A 16,226-nucleotide genomic window follows, 5' to 3' on the forward strand; every position below is an offset into this window, starting at 1 on the left:
CATGTCATATGTTTATGCCAGATGTTAAGGAGTACTTTTCCTGCAACTTATATTCACATTGACCCCTATGACCTTTCACATAAACCTAGCTAACACACAAGAGTATTATGATCTATAAGTCTCAACTGAAGGATTCATTCTATTTCAGATCTGTGCATTTGCCTATCCTTATTCTGATTATTGTCATTCTGCAGTATACACAAGAATTAAGGGCTTTGATTACATTTTTTCATGGCAACAGGCTAAAACAAAATGCCAACCGGCTGGTGTTGCAGCAACTGAAGCGCCCCCACCCCCAACCCCCCTCTCTCGATAGGGCAATACTAGGGGGCATACCCCCTGGCTGCCCTTGAGATTTTATGGGTTTCTGGATCTATTTTTTTTAGCCCTTCTGTGTACTTCAAGTCAAAATCAAAACTGCAAGAGGTCAGAGAGGTCATTCTTCACAAACGTATGTAAATCACACTCAGTCACAGCAGCATTATAAAGCCTTTGACAATCTTCTTTAGTTATGATAGCATATACCGCAGTTTATTGTGAGGTGTTAGGCATGCATCAATTTTCCTTTCTGGAAATGATTTGGTAAGTGCTGACACAGACAGAAATATACTGATTGTGTCACTATTTGAGTAATGCACTTTTGTTTGCACTTCACATACGTACATTTTTTTATCACTTTAATCCAAACGTAACCCTTTACATGGAGACAATTTTCTGTCTCTTGTATGAGCATGTGAACTTTTTGACGTCTCATAATGTTTTCTATTGTAAGCTTGTTTATTTATTCAAGGTTGCATTACAAATAACATAGTGTATTTTGCTCAAAATCACTTGTTTGCAAAGATTCATCAATCAATTTTCATGAATTAGTTAGTTAACCCAAGGTTCATATATTGGTTGGGTTATGAGTTGGTGAGAAAGAAGTGTAACTTTATGCACTTTTATGTAAATCATCCCATTTTTCTGGCTTCTTATTTCTCCCATGTTCAACATTTCAAAATAATTTACTTTCAGACTTGCTTGGTCAAATTTTTTTGAAATTTTCATTATGTTCTTTAAATTACAACAATAAAGTTCTTACATTTTGAATAAGAGTCATTTCAATTTAGCTTATGATTTTCATGATTCTTTGAATGAATGTCAGTCTTTCAACCCCAGCCATTTAAGAATAAAAATAGATAATGCATTCCACATATACCATACTCTAGTTTCGATGAGCCATTAAATTTCAAAAAGTAGTATCAAGATTTTGACTTAAATTAATTTTTATCATTAAAAGCAAAATTGAGGTTTTCTACCCCAAATACCAGCATGTACCCCTTCAACATTCCAGTAAGCTATTGCTTCCACACTAAACTTAAATTTCTCTGCTTGTTGATAATTAGAGGGTTGTCATGTAAATATTGCTTTGAAAAAAGTGTTGAAGTGCAACGTCCCCTTAAACAAAGAGTTGTATTGTCGATTCAAAAACAAACATATTGTATTTATATAACAATGGAATGAAAATGTGAAAGTGTGAAATAAATAAATAAATAAATAAATAAATAAATACATAAATAACTTACTGAAATTTTCCTTACCATAACAACATCACTTACTGGCTAAAACAAACATGATTCACTGAAGATCATAAGGGGAAACTTTTGAAACATTGTCCATGCAAGCATTTGTGGAGTGACTGTGTATGCATTAAAGTCACTTTCTAGCCCTGTCAATTCAATCTCTGTGTCACAGTGCTCAATACTGTATAAGGCTGAATACATTTTGACATTCATGTTGTGGCATCTGTGTTCATAGTGTTATGGCTATACCGTTTGTGATGTTGAAGTCATCCATTCACACAACAAGCAGAGCCAACTTACAGAAGACAAACGCAGAATAAAACCAGTGCAAGAATGATGTATTAACTTCTCTAAATCAAGTGACACAATATTTTTAGGCATCTATCCACCTGTCCTGCATAGTATACTCAAACAGATAACATTCCAGTGGAAAAAAGAGTTCACACACTTGAAACAGAGGCTGTGATAGGTGTTCTAGGTTCAAAAGTTACCCTAACTAGCAAAACCTATCATTTACTGCCTGTCCTATTGGGTACTTTTAAAAAGATGTTAAAAGATGTTCACATCAGTAAAGAAAGCTTACACAAATGAGACTGAGTAAGTATTTCAAAGTTACTGTAACTAACAAAACCTGCAATGTATGTTTGCTCTCTGTTCTACACAGTGCTCTTGAAAAGACGGTAACATTCCACTGTAAAGAAAGCTTTGTACACAAATGAGACTGATCATTGGATAGGGCTGGCTTGCTTTTAAGGAAATTTCAGAAAATATCTAAATGGAATCAAGTCACAGGAAAGCAAGGCAACTGATTCACATTATTAGGAACTTTTTGGAATTGTTTAAAGTTCAAAAAGAGAATATAGACAACTAGTGTTAAGGAGCTTAAATAGCTGCAGTGTATTATAACTCCAGCACCACTACATAGAAGTGAAGGTAGATATGTAGGATTGATACATAAGTACATACATGTCATACATACCGGTATACATACAAGAAAAGAAATTTACCAAAGGCACAATATAGACAGTTGGCAGTCTTGTTCTGAATCAGCTCTAATGTTGTTAGTTTTATTGAATGATAATTTTCTGATATACTACATACTGTGGTTGATTATAGTGTTAAAATTAGTCCTGACTGCACTTGCTTGGAATCAGTGTGCCCTTGAACTTTCAGGTTTCTGAACTTACTCCTTCCCTCTATACCAGTATATTTGTCCAATTTTTCCACAGAAAATGTAGGATTGTATAATGATTTGGAAGGAAATGAGTGAGAGGTTAAAAAGTTATCTCTAAATTAGTTTCTAAGCCTTTTCACCTTCATGACTGTGTCTTTGAGACTGACACGCCGCCCCTGCCAGGTTTCCCATATTATGTTAAAATAGCTACCAGACTTCTGGGAAATGTATTGACCATTCAGATTACTTTGATGACAGCCGCTGTCTTCATAATACCACCATCCACCACGACCTCTTCCAAAAGCACAAGCACAACAAGAAGATGCTTCATCATTATCTTTATCTTTTGTGCTGAATTGTGCCTTGACATGATACCTCATAGAATCACCAGCAGTTCCAGAGTATTCACCCAGCCACAAAGCATAGTTTGAAGCTTCATCTCCAATTCTGAACAGATCATACTCAGCGTAAGTTGAGTTGCCATCCCAATCTTCCAGCTCAATTCTGAGTTTGTATTCATCACTACGCAGGAGGTGATACATTTTCTCATTGCCCATCCAGTGTTCACCAGTGATCTGACCAAATCCATATTTGTAGGACTGCCATTCATTTGCAAAAGTGATTGATCCATCCTTCCGACGCTGAATGATTGTCCATGGTCCATCTTCTGTGACTTCGCAGTGAACTGGAAATGGTTCTATGTAGCCCTCTGGTTGAATGAAGTGAACTCCCTCCTCCAGTTTATTTCCATTCAGAATGTATGCATGCTGACAGTCTGGGAAAGACAAAATAATGGAAAAATGGAAAGTGTACCTTTGACAGAGATTTTTTTCTGAATTTCTAATGTACATGTGAGATATATTATCATATTGTCATATATTTCCGTTTGATGCAAAAACTTACCAACTGGATAGGAAGTGGTGTTCAAAAGTGGATAAGATGATCTTCCCTCCTCCAGATGGTCAATTCTCTCCGAGAGTCTCTGCAGGGCCTGATCATATTCACCATTACAAGGAGATTCATTCTGGTCTGGCATTATGAATGTGTAAGCACATCTGCCATCTTTGACATAACGACTCTGTAGATCCACCAAGCCCCTGTTACCAGCTGTGGTTGATTGACTTGCAACAGGGATGACCAAAAGGAACAGAATCAAAGCTTTTGCAGGCATCTTGTCTTTTTTCAACGACATGAGACTCTGAAGACTTGTGTTGATGTGACCAGGAAATTTCAAGTGAATAATAGAAGGGTTGTTGCAGCATAAAATATGTTAATTTTTTTTTTAGTACCCAGTGAAATTTGTAATGTCAAAAAGGTTAATATCTAAAGATAAGGGCACCTCTCTTACTCATGACCTACATTGTGTATGTAATTTGATATTCTGTATGTCATCTATTGTAGCATCTTTGATCATCTTTTATCTTCGATTGTCTCTTATTATTAACACACAACAGTTACTTTTCTGGTTATCCAGTTGTGCCAGGTTGTGTCCATGAAATAGGTAAAATCTTTTGATTTTTCATCTGCCAGAAATTGAATATTGATAAGGTTTAGTAAAACACCCCCCTAAGAAAAGAACTTGTCTCTTTATGGTACATCAAGTAGGTAATAAATTAAAGGTTTAAGTGTACTTTCCTTGTGACACAGTGTTTACCGTTCGAGCAGTTACAAAACACAACGTTTTTGTCACAACAAAGGTATTTAGGTTACTCTACTCAAAAAAGTTCTATTGGATGTCAAGGGAATAGACTCACAAATAAATAAGATGGCAGTTGTTCAACAAAAGTGAAATGAATTGCAACATATATATGCCAAAGTTTTTCATCCATGGTGTTGTCCTTTTTTCAGCATACCTGTATTTGTATCCGTGGGATAGTATAGTCTCAAAGTCCTTGCAAAATCTTTAATACCTTTGATCAACCGCTGCATTCATCTTAATTGGATTTAATCTGAATTAGATTTGATCATAAAAATAATACTTTGTCACTGGACACTGATTATTTTGTTGCATAGGGTGCCCAGAAAACTCTAAACCCCTTGAAAGTCAAAAGTTCCAAAATACGCCTTTTATGTTCATGTAAGAAAAGCTATTTTTCAAACTAGAATGCCACCTTTAATGGTGAAAAAATTACAGTACTTGTACTCCTTATTGTATACTTCTCTTTCATTCCTGGAAAATTATTTTCCATTCACCTTACAACACACTACTTTTATACACAAACAAAAGCTGTAAGACTGTTCTCATGCATTGATATATTATGGAACTAAACAATGTGTGAAGAACAATTAAATTATATTGTAGTCTTGTAGCCTTGATGATTTTCAAATTCTGTAGCAGACTGAAGAAAGGATTGTTTGTAAAAAATTCTTGCTTACATTGGAATCTGTGCCTCAAATCGAGTTTTCTGAAAACCTAGATTAGATGGATATTTGATGTCACATATTCCTTTCATTGGTATGTAATAATGTTGTATTTCAAATTTGTCACTTTTTAGCTCTGCTGTCAGCGGGGTTAGCTAATATGATATGTGAATGTGTGGTGTTGTCCGTTTTGTGTCGTCCGGCATCTGGCAACTTACCGGAATTACATTTCAAGCTTCTTCTTTGAAACAACCACTCTAATTCCTTTAATATTTGAAGTACAGGTCCCTAGGGATGATCTTAATCAGATTTATTAAAGTGTGATAAAACATGCAAATTTGTATTTTTGAGGCAAATTTCTGTCGCCTGAGCTGTAATACTTAGAGTATACACAGGAAGGGCTTGAGTGCTGATAAGAAAGTGGGGTTCATTTACTGTCTCTCTTTTTTAGGGTGGTTGCGACATGAATATTTGGTATATAGGACCCTAGGAATGACTTTATTTAGATTTGTTCAAATTCTGATGAAATGTACAAATTTGTATTTTTAAGGCAATTTTTGTAATTTTTGGTCAAAAAGTATTTAAAAATCCTCTCCTTCAAAACTGCTGGTCAGACAGGTTTGTCTGGTTTGATCTGATTTTCCGGTTTCATCAGGTTTTGTCTGGTTTGATCTGCCTTAGTCTTTTTTTATCCAGTTTAGTCCAGTTTTATCCAATTTAGTCTGGTTTCATCCAGCCCGTTCTGGTATTATCTGGTTCAATCGGGTTAAATCCGGTTTGATACAGTTTAGTTCAGTCCAGTGTGATCCAGAATGATCCAGTTTAGTCCAGTTTCATCCTGGTTTGATCCTGTTGAACTGGTTTAGTCCGGATTAGTTTTGTTTGTTTTGATCTAGTTTAGTCAGGTTGATCTGGTTTGATCCGGTTTGATCTGTTTTTGTCTGCTTTGATCTGGTTTGGTCCTGTTTGATGTGGTTTGATCTGGTTTGATCCACTTTTATCCAGTTCAGTCTGGTTTCATTGGGATCGTTGGGTTTGATTTGGTTTAGGCTTGTTTGAACCTGTTTAATCTGGTTGTATCCTGTTTAGTGTGGTTTTTCAGTTTCATCAGGTTTTGTCTGATTTGATCAGTTTTGATTTGGTTTGATCCACTTTAATGCTGTTTCTGGTTTGATCTGTTTTTGTCCACTTTGATCTGGTTAAGTCCAGTTCGATCCGGTTTAGTGCAATATGATCCGGTTTGATCTGGTTTAATTCACTTTTATATGGTTTAGTCTGGTTTGATCTGGTTTGATTCTGTTTTATCTGATTTAATCTGATTTCATGCGGTTTAGTGTGGTTTTATATGGTTTAGTCCATTTTGATCTTGTTTAATCCAGTTTGATCTGTTTTTTCTGGTTTGATCTGGTTTTTGATGGTTTAGTCTGGTTTCATCCCGCTTGGTCCAGTTTGATCCAATTAAGTCCAGTTTGATGCGGATTTGTCCAATTTTGCCTTGTTTGAATGCCTTTATCAAGTTTAATCCTGTTTGATCTGTTTCATCTGGATTGTCTGCTTTTATAGGGTATCCAATTTTGTCCAGTTTTGTCCGGTTTGATATGCTTGCTTTTATCAAGTTTGATCCAGTTTGCTCAAGTTTGATCCAGTTTGATCCACATTTATCCAGTTTAGTCTGGTTTGATCCTGTTTGATCCTGTTTGATCTGGTTTGACCCACTTTCATCTGGTTTAGTCTTTTGACTTGTAATGCACCAAAATGGCTAATAGGTTTGAAAGCCTACCGCTAACACATCTCATTAGAAATCCTGCAAATTAAAATCTAAAGCCATAAATGTACCTTCAATTGCAGTCAATTGTTCTTCAGTGACATTGACGCTATTTTCATATGCTGTTGCTACAGTGTGGAGTGAGTTGCCTAGTCATATTCGTTCTGCACCAAGTTCAGAAGTTTTAAATCCAGACTAAAGACCTACTTTTTGAGAGAACTTACCCATGTGACACTGTGAAAAGTGCTGGTGAACATTTTGATGGATACAAGGTGCTATATGAATTTTTCTTATCATAGTGTATCATCTTATATGGACATGTATACGTGCGATGTATGGTTTATGTCTCATGTGAATGTTAAATGCCAGCACTTGAACTTTAAACAGGAACTTCCCCTATAAAAGCAGGATTATCATAAGTCTATGCAAATGTAAAAACCACGCTACTGATCGGGTGTGCCGTGATTGGTCCCAGAATCCCATAACTTTGCCATGTTTCAGGCGTCCATTGTCATTGAATCTTGTATATGATGTCTGTGAATATATAGCGACTACTCTTAAGTCACAAATAAACTGAAAAAATGTTCCGTTTTTTGTCGGAGAACGCATATGTTTCTGAAATTTGTTCCCTGTACGACCATTTGACCCCTCTTTACGTATGCCCAAAAGTGCCCATCATGATTGTCCGAATTTATCAGACAGTCAAAGTGATGCTATGAGATTTAAAAAACTCCCGCCCGGTGTATGCAAATGACTGCGTAATCAGTAATCCCCCTATTGTGTGCCCATGGTCCTGTAACTTCCTGTTTAACATCTACCAGGAATTAGAAATACAGCATGCGCCCTCTATAGTTTTGACACAATGATCTCTTTTTCTAGGAATACGGGACAAAAATATCTTGAGCAGTTGCCACGTATCAATAAATTTGTACACCTCCTGAAAAGCTTTTCACTTTGTTTGCCCTTACTATCATCCTCTCTAATATCATGCTTCTGTGTGACGTAGCATTTTAACATGGGTAAGCCTAATTGATGTTCCACATGCCGCGTGCAGTGTGCCACGCGCCGCGTGCCGTGAACCAAAGTTCACGATACACGATTAGCATGTTAAGCTAGAAATATGTGCATTTTCACTCTAATTCACTTTATCGATTCATCTTCACTGTTAAATCACATTTAACCCTTTTCCTGCCGAGCGCCCCTGTCCGTTATCCTGCCAAGTCGGTCAAAACCGCCCCCTTTTCCGTGTCTACAGAAGATAGGCTCTCCTGCACGCTTTCCTGCCAGGCATTTGGCGGGAAAATACCGCATTTTCGGGGTACGATTACCGACCATATACGTGTTAGACTTCAAAAATTTTTGCATGCCCGTATAGAGGGGCAACCGCTGATGAGGTTGTGTCCAGAAAATGACGAGGTCACGGGCGTTGTTTGCCCCGGGGGACGTGCACTTTTATGCCCTTTTCTAGCTTACTTTCGCGGAAGTAAAGCTCGTTCGCCGGCACGCACGGCCACACCGGGGAAACGTCACCTCTCTCGTGGGTTAGTAGAAGACCCAGGGGTTAGTGCTATGGGTGCGGCAGCACCCTCAAACCTGTCCTGTTTCCCCTGGGTTGTGTCACTTGGCCACGTACTTTGAACGACTTGGAAGAGTCGCACAGTGCAGTCTGCTTTGACGTAGTGTCAACGACATAGTTCCGCCATTGAAGGAAGGCGTGTACGTAGTTTGGCCAGTTCAGTGAACACTTAGCTCGTTAGTGTTACCGTTTCCTAACAGGTTAGTTGTGCAGTTGTTACTAAGGTGCAGTTTTGTACCACCTTAGCTCTGGACAGTGCAACTGCTCTATGCACTAACCCCAACGACAGATGGTTGGTACAACGTCTACGTCGCACGAGCACAGCCTCCGTTGGGCTGTGCCCCTCCCACGTGATACAACGCACGTTCATCCATTACTATAGCGTCCTTACGGATCTGCCAAAACAAAAGTGGGGGTAAAAACAAAACAAACGAAAATATGCGATCATAGATAGTATTTTATTCGGGAATAATTTACATTATGCCGAACAATAAATCTCGGAGTCTGTCTCGACGTCCGAGTGCATGGTCCGTGTTTCAAAAATTACAATCGGGGTGGCAGATCCGTGTTTCAAAAATTATAATAGGGGGAATTGTACAAAATAATCCGTCTAAACAAAACAAACGAAAATATGCGATCCATAGATAGTATTTTATTCGGGAATAATTTACATTATGCCGAATAATAAATCTCAGAGTCTGTCTCGACGTCCGAGTGCATGGTCCGTGTTACAAAGATTACAATCGGGGGATTGTACAAAATAATCCGTGTTTCAATTTACAATCAGCGGGATCGTAAAGCACAAACAAACGGCACAACCGTGCTCAAAATGTGATCATGGTCCGTGTTAAGAATACAGTCAAGCCACTGTTAGGCGAAGCTGTCCCCTGTCCGTTATTTACGTCGGGTTCTCTTGCTGATGGGTGTCGTCGGGGCTGTGTGAGTAGAGGTCTGCACGCCAATGCTCCTCTTACCTCGTAGCATCATGCGATGATGAAAAGCCGCAAAACACTCGCCCTCGTGAAGATGAACCCCGCACAGACTACATCCTTTGGACGTCTCAGACAGTCGTCCACTCGCAGTGGTCTTACCCTCTCTGCTGCATACTTTACAGCATTTCTGCCGCCCCTCAAACGGCTGACAACGTGCATCGGCTGATTTTGTGGATTGATGTACGAGGCAAGAGAAACGTGGCCTCGACCTCTCTCACACTGGGCTGCGATCGCCCACAATAACCGCCAATGAGTTGTTTCCCGACACGCAGATGAAACATCTTATGGGTCAGCTTACTATCAGGGTGTACATGCTTGAAGCATATATATGCATTTACTAGGGCAACATCAATCAGGTAACATGCCAGATATGTCCACCATCTGTGGTTCTTGCGCCCAGTGTGAAAGTACTTGCGCTTCTGGTTGGCTCGGTCGACGCCTCCCATGTACCGGCGATAATTATACAGCGACAGAGGCACTTGTCGCCGCTCGTCTCCCTCCCCCACTGGCACGCACTCCAAGGGTGGATAGACCGTATTCAAGATCAGCACCTGAGCGTTACTATCCTGATAAGCAGTGATGTTAAGACGAGAGTCCGTTCTGGTCGTGGCTTTCATATCCCCAACAGACAGAGGAAGGCGCTTCCTCTTACCCGGCGGAATTAATTGAGGGGGCATGGTGCGACGATTACGGCGGTTAAAACTCCGACCATGTAGATCCCGGTCTCCATCAGCTCTCTAGCAGTATCGACCGTGCTAAACAGGCTATCACAGAATAGGCTGTGATTATATCCACAGAATGGCTGGACCAGCTCCATCGTAATTCTTTTCACCACACCTCGCTCCTGCCGTCTCCCATCAGTCCGATCCCGAAATTTCACACCTAGGTACGGTGCAAAGTTAGCGATGTATGCAGTGGTGGAGTCGCACAGCTGCCATATCTTGAAACCGTCTCGATCAGGCTTATGCGGTAATCTCTGCTTAATTTAGAACGGCCCTTAAATCGCACCATGCCCTCGTCGATGGAGATCTCTCTACCCATCTTATAATTATTTACGCACCGGTCAACTATGGGCTCCATCCATGGATTGATTTTATACAGGGGATCCTCCTGACACCGACGTCGGCGGCGTGCCTCATCAGATCACGACGTGGATCGTTCTCTGGGTCTGCCAGATGAAAGTATCGCATAAGCTGCTGAAAGCGACTGCGGGTAATCACAGTAGAAATACCCTGGTTTCTCAGAAAGGGATCGCTAGACCAATAATCCTCCACTGATGATTTACGGTCGACACCCATACAGACTAAGACGCCAATGAACGCCTGCACCTCTCGGTAGTCAGCGTTACGCCAGTATTTATCTATTTTCCTAGCGATATATCGCTGGTGGAATTTGGCGTATTTATTAGTCTCGTCCTTGGCCAATCTGATCAGTGTAGCTGGAATAAACTTAAAAAAGTAATCGAGCTCACGGGAGTGGCTGGGCAAGGTGAAAGTCGGTCCTCTCTCATGGTCAAAATCGGTCTCCTCAAATATATTAGCATCGGTAGTCTCCGACATACGCCAGACAGGAGGGGTGTCGTCCTCCGCCAACACAGCAGCAACGTCATCATCGTCGTCAGAGCTTGCCTCACCTACATACTGCCTGTCATAAAAGTCATCGTCCTCTGCCGCATCCTCGTCAACCTCCGAGTCGGACTCAGCGGTGATATCACCGTCGTCTGGGCGTCTGGGCCTGAACTCGCCCGTAGCGGCATCAAGGATCATATCTGGCTCAAAATCAGGTGGGCTATCCTGATAACGAACCCTCCGCACTATCTTTTTCGGCGGGGACATCGCAGCACACGAAACTATGGCAGGAGCGGGCTGGGCAGCCTCTGCTGATGACGAGGACTCAAGCTCTTTCGCACTGGGCACAGGAACCTCTCCTGACGCAGGATGAGGGCTCATAGTAGCAACAGGTGGTGTCTCTCCCGGAGCAGCCGGGGAGAACCAATGGCATCAGCCGTCTCGTTACTCACTGTCTCACTAGCAGCAGCAGACGTAGTCTGTGCAGGTGAAGTATCTCCCACAAGAGCAGATGTAGTCTCTGCAGGTGAAGTAGTCTCTCCCGGAGCAGCCGGGTGAGAACCACTGGCGACCGGTGACCCGTCATCATCCTCATCGGCAGAACGATCGCTCTTACGTTTACGCTTACCACTGGGTTTTTCAGCCGGAGATAGCTTCGCCTTACGGGAGCGTTTCTTGCCCGACTTCTTAGAACGTTTACTAGGGACATCACAACGATCGCTACCACTACCGCCCGGAGACTCTGCATCTTTGAGCTTCAGTCGTCTGCTCGCCTTCAGAAAACTTTTGCGGTCCGTCAAGCTCATGTCTGGAACAGTGTCGACAGACTAGCAGGTCCCTCCCTTTTAAAGCCACAGGGAAACAGCCCTGGACATGATTGGACGCAGGGGTGTTAATATATGCATCCACCTGTTATTATAATGGACCTACGGCAATCAGTCCACCAACCGGCGCTGACATTCCTACCCGTCATGTAAATTGCCTGTCCGCACCATTTGATATGCTAATAATACTCATTTGCGATGCAAATCCCTCGAGCACTTAGCATAACATAGTCAATGTCATTAGCATCTCAACTTGACATTCCGTCCAGCTGGGTACGTGGCATGCGCACCTGCCACCCAAGGACGTTGGCCCAAGCCCATGTTTAGTACGGGTGGGAAACCCGTATCTTTAACCTCATGTCCCTTCTAAGTACGCCTGCGCAGGGCGTATTGTCATCCAAGTCGGTGACAAGCCAACCCGACAGATTGCCCATTAAGCAGTAATGGACTGGCCGTCTCGTTCTTGTACGGCAACGAACAGTGCTTCAGCGGCTTGTTTAGGTCATAACCGTCGCCTGCCGAGCGGCTTACCCAACTAAGGCGGTCAAAGATGAAGGATGCCAAAATTGTCAACGGCTGTCTCGGCCTCGTCCGTTGGGCAAACATGGCTCCTTCAAATAACGTGGCCAGCACGTCTACGTCATCAGCGGTGATGACGACCCGTCATTGACGCCCGAGTGCGTAAAACTCGGAATATACCGACAGGTACCTCTACCTGAGTCGGTCATACTACGGTATAAACCAAACACAGGTCTGCCAACTCCCGTTAGACTCGGCCGTTAGCCGAACTTCACAGGGACAACATAGGCGTAACAAGTCGGTGAACAACGGTTCACGCACCTAACCGCAGCCGCCAAGTCGGTGAACAATGGTATCAAATTTTGAGGCCATGTTCGTGAATGGCAAGGCTGAGGCGGTGTGTTTCGTTGCACGGCTTGAACGTCTAGAGCCAAGTGCAGCCAACAACGTCCGACATCTGAGTGGGTAGTCTTTTCAAGAAGGTAACAAGTCGGTTAAAAGCGGTGGTTACCCTTCACAAATGTCGCTCAAGTCCGTTCGGATCAGTTCCATGTCAGGGACTAATCAAGCCGAGTCCGTCAAATCCGTCCGCACTTCCCGTCAATCAGGACCAAGTCCGTGATTTTCGTCTCGCACCATTGGCAAAAAATTGCACCGCCAGCTGAGGCGGTCTTAGGCGGTTGCCTTACAGAAAGCCGAGTCCGTCAAATCCGTCCGCACTTCCCGTCAATCAGGACCACGTCCGGGATTTTCGTCTCGCACCATTGGCAAAAATTGCACCGCCAGCTGAGGCGGTCTTAGGCGGTTGCCTTACAGATTAGCGTTGCCGAGACGGTCAATTTCGGCCGCAATCTATGTAGTGCCTCAGAGCCAAGTTACCCAAACTCCGCTAGAATACGTCAACGTGCTAACCTGCCAAGTACGCTACTCGTCCCCCCAAAAAAAACCAGTCCCCCACCGGGTGGGGGACTGGCTGGGTAGCTTCCGCACCTTTCCCTGTCGTTGGACTCTCTGTGAACCCATTTCGAGAGCAAACGCCGTTCCTCGCCCAAAACCTGTCCTCGAACGACCCCTAGCGCGAGCAAGGGTTTGCTACACGTAGTTCCGTCGACTAGGCAGGAAAGGGGGTACCAAAAAGTAGCCCGATTTCCACTGCCTTGGCAGGATAACGGCCGTGGCTGCTCAGATTCTAGCTACACCGAATTTCAAGCGGATTTTCACCGACTTGGCAGGAAAAGGGTTAATAGACGCCTTGTATGTGCATAAAGTAGTGACCTGCGATATGTGTGTTCACGAATTCAACATGTGCTGGCCGGTAAGGGACTGGAAAAAAATATAGGGAGGGAGAGCGAATTTTCAAAATGATGCTGAGAAAAGTGACTCTCTCCATTGTTATGCTGTCCCTGTACGTGCTATAGTCAACATCAATAATATTTTATTTGACAAACATTTACTAATTCATAATGTGACGCCTCATCTCACCAAATATGAAGGCTGTTGCACTATTATACTGGCAAATAAGTTAAATTCAGGTCAAAGGTCATCCTGGTTACTTGATATTTTTGCTGTACACTTTCCTCCCATGATGGCCGTCCAGCAAACATCAGACCTATAGCCATATTGGCTAGGTCAAATGTCATCCTGGTCGCTTGATATTTTATCAGAAATCTTAGTAAACACAATCATCTCTGTCCAGTAAACTTGAGACCACCTCTGTTAGCTAGACTATTATTTATAGATGTGCATAATTAGTGAGGTACAGGATGATTTGAGGGTCGAAGGTTGGTGTCCCATACCAGTCACATTTTGATAGACACCAGTCGTCTTTGACTCTTACTTACGTAGAATAAGCCACAGCTCAGTTGCAGAGGGGGGATAGGGCAGGTTAAAGGTCATAAATTCTCAAAAATAATATTGCAAAAATCTTCTTAATATTATCATAGCTTAAGACCTAGATATTTGAAATATAGCAACCTTACCATATGGTCTACAAAATAATGTACAGAATTTTGATTGATCAATTTTTAATATTACAATTTTAGGCGCAGTGTGATTTTGAAAAATACTGGCCCTCCCTCCCTATAATTTCTCTTGAGTCCCTTTCTGCATATGCCCCTTGATGTCGAATTCGTAAACACGCATTCGCTTGTCACCGGTTCATGCATTTAGAAGGCGTTGTTGAAGCCCGAATGTTGATTTATCCGTGAAAATGAATCAATGAATTAAATTGGAGTGTAAATGCACCTATTTCTAGCTTGACATGCTATTGTGCATCGTGAACTTTGGCTCTGGGCTCGTGGCACGCAGCACTTGGCACAAGGCCATTTACAGGTCAAATGATTAACTGGGGGAAATTCAAAGGATATTTGATGAAAATTGGATAGTACTTTTGAGTGAAAATACACGATAAAAATAAGTGCAGGGCTTTTGTACCTTTAAATTATCAATACAGTCATTTCACTTATACCACACAAAACATTAGCCATTGTGTTGACATTTATCAGTTCTGTATACCAGTATTACATGCATATTTCATCTCAGTGATTCCAATTGAAAAGACTGGTAATTGAAGGATAGATTTTGGAATAGAATGTTACAAAATCTGAACTCATAAAAAGAGGCAAAGTTCAAAGTTGCTGTGATAATATTTTTATGTAAAAAAGATACATGACAAATAAACTAGTTGGGAATACACTAATTAGATCTTGGGAGGTAGTGATTATAAATGGAAAAGATCTGTAATGCAAAAAGTGCTGAAAATACTGGTACATTTTTGCAACCATTCTGATTTTTGAAAAAAATATTCATATGAAAGTCAGTTGTTAAAAAATTTTGTGCAAAAATATCAAAAATAATTTGTCAAATTTTCAGAAATCTCCCGCATGTCAGCATCCTGAACTTCCTCTCCTAAGATAAAGTAGTACATCCCTTTACAAATGAGGCCATGTATTACACAGTCAATGTGATCAAAGTTCAACTAAAACAGTCATGAAAAATCCAAATGTTCAAGTTTTGAAACTTTCAATCATCATATCAGTAAGAAATGGGGCATTGTTTTGGAACTCATTTAGTATGTAAGCTACTCAGAACTACCGGTATATTTAAATTGACATTGTTGACCAATTACGTGTATTAAACAGCTATACCCAGTATATTGCTTCAGTTCCATTTATAAACAGTGTATTCGTTCAAGAAAGTAAGATATCAAAGTGCCACATTGTTATCACTATTGAAATACCGGTACATACATAACTGATTGAGTCATTTCAACAAGTGTTAAGTTCTGAATACCGGTATGTGACACATCTAATCACTGTGTATTTGATATAGTTCCCTTTTGTCCTAAACTTTTGGAGCCACTTTCAGCTGCTGCAAACTGTTGGCCCAGTGCAAAAAAAGGCACAGCAGGGGCCAATGTCATCAATGTTTGTGTGTTTTTATTTATTTATTCAGATAACCAACAGGAGTAAATTCCAAATTACAGGCGCCGCGCAGAATAGAGTTTTGGAGCTCATAACATGAAAGCCTGCTATTGTATGACCCAATTTACGAACATATAAAATGTTTGGGTACTTAGACTGAGAGTGTGATTTTCAGTAAGCATGGCTTGTTTATACTTTGCATAAGGCTCCCGTCCCATGGCTTCCAAAAATTTGGTTTTAAAGGTTAAAGGGGATGACTTTATTCTGATTTCTGAAAATAAGGATAAAATTTGCATACGTCAACTATTTTATTTTTTTGTTTTTGTTTTTGTTTTATTGGAGTTATCAAAAAGATTTGAATACATGTCTCATTAAATCTGAGAAAAACAATTTTTTTATTGTTAGTAATTAGTCAAAACATATTCTTCTCTGAAACCACTCATCCAAAACTTTCAACTCTTAG

At 41.2% G+C, this 16,226-nt stretch overlaps 2 protein-coding genes across 4 annotated transcripts in view; one reads left to right on the plus strand and one right to left on the minus strand.

The window, feature by feature from the left end:
- Window positions 1-16,226, plus strand: part of LOC139150839 (probable ATP-dependent RNA helicase DHX40) — a 188,367-nt gene that overhangs the window by 41,567 nt on the left and 130,574 nt on the right. The gene's annotated exons all lie outside the window — the stretch shown is intronic.
- LOC139152324 (fibrinogen-like protein A) lies at window positions 2,748-3,948 on the minus strand. Its single transcript, XM_070725467.1, has 2 exons — window positions 3,640-3,948; window positions 2,748-3,511 (listed from the first exon to the last, which is right to left on the minus strand). Exons 1-2 carry the CDS (start codon window positions 3,926-3,928, stop codon window positions 2,856-2,858), a joined length of 945 nt encoding a protein of 314 aa, XP_070581568.1. The 5' UTR covers window positions 3,929-3,948; the 3' UTR covers window positions 2,748-2,855.

The sequence above is a fragment of the Ptychodera flava genome, chromosome 15, assembly GCF_041260155.1.
Source record: "Ptychodera flava strain L36383 chromosome 15, AS_Pfla_20210202, whole genome shotgun sequence".
In the NCBI taxonomy this organism is placed as follows: Eukaryota; Metazoa; Hemichordata; class Enteropneusta; family Ptychoderidae; genus Ptychodera; species Ptychodera flava.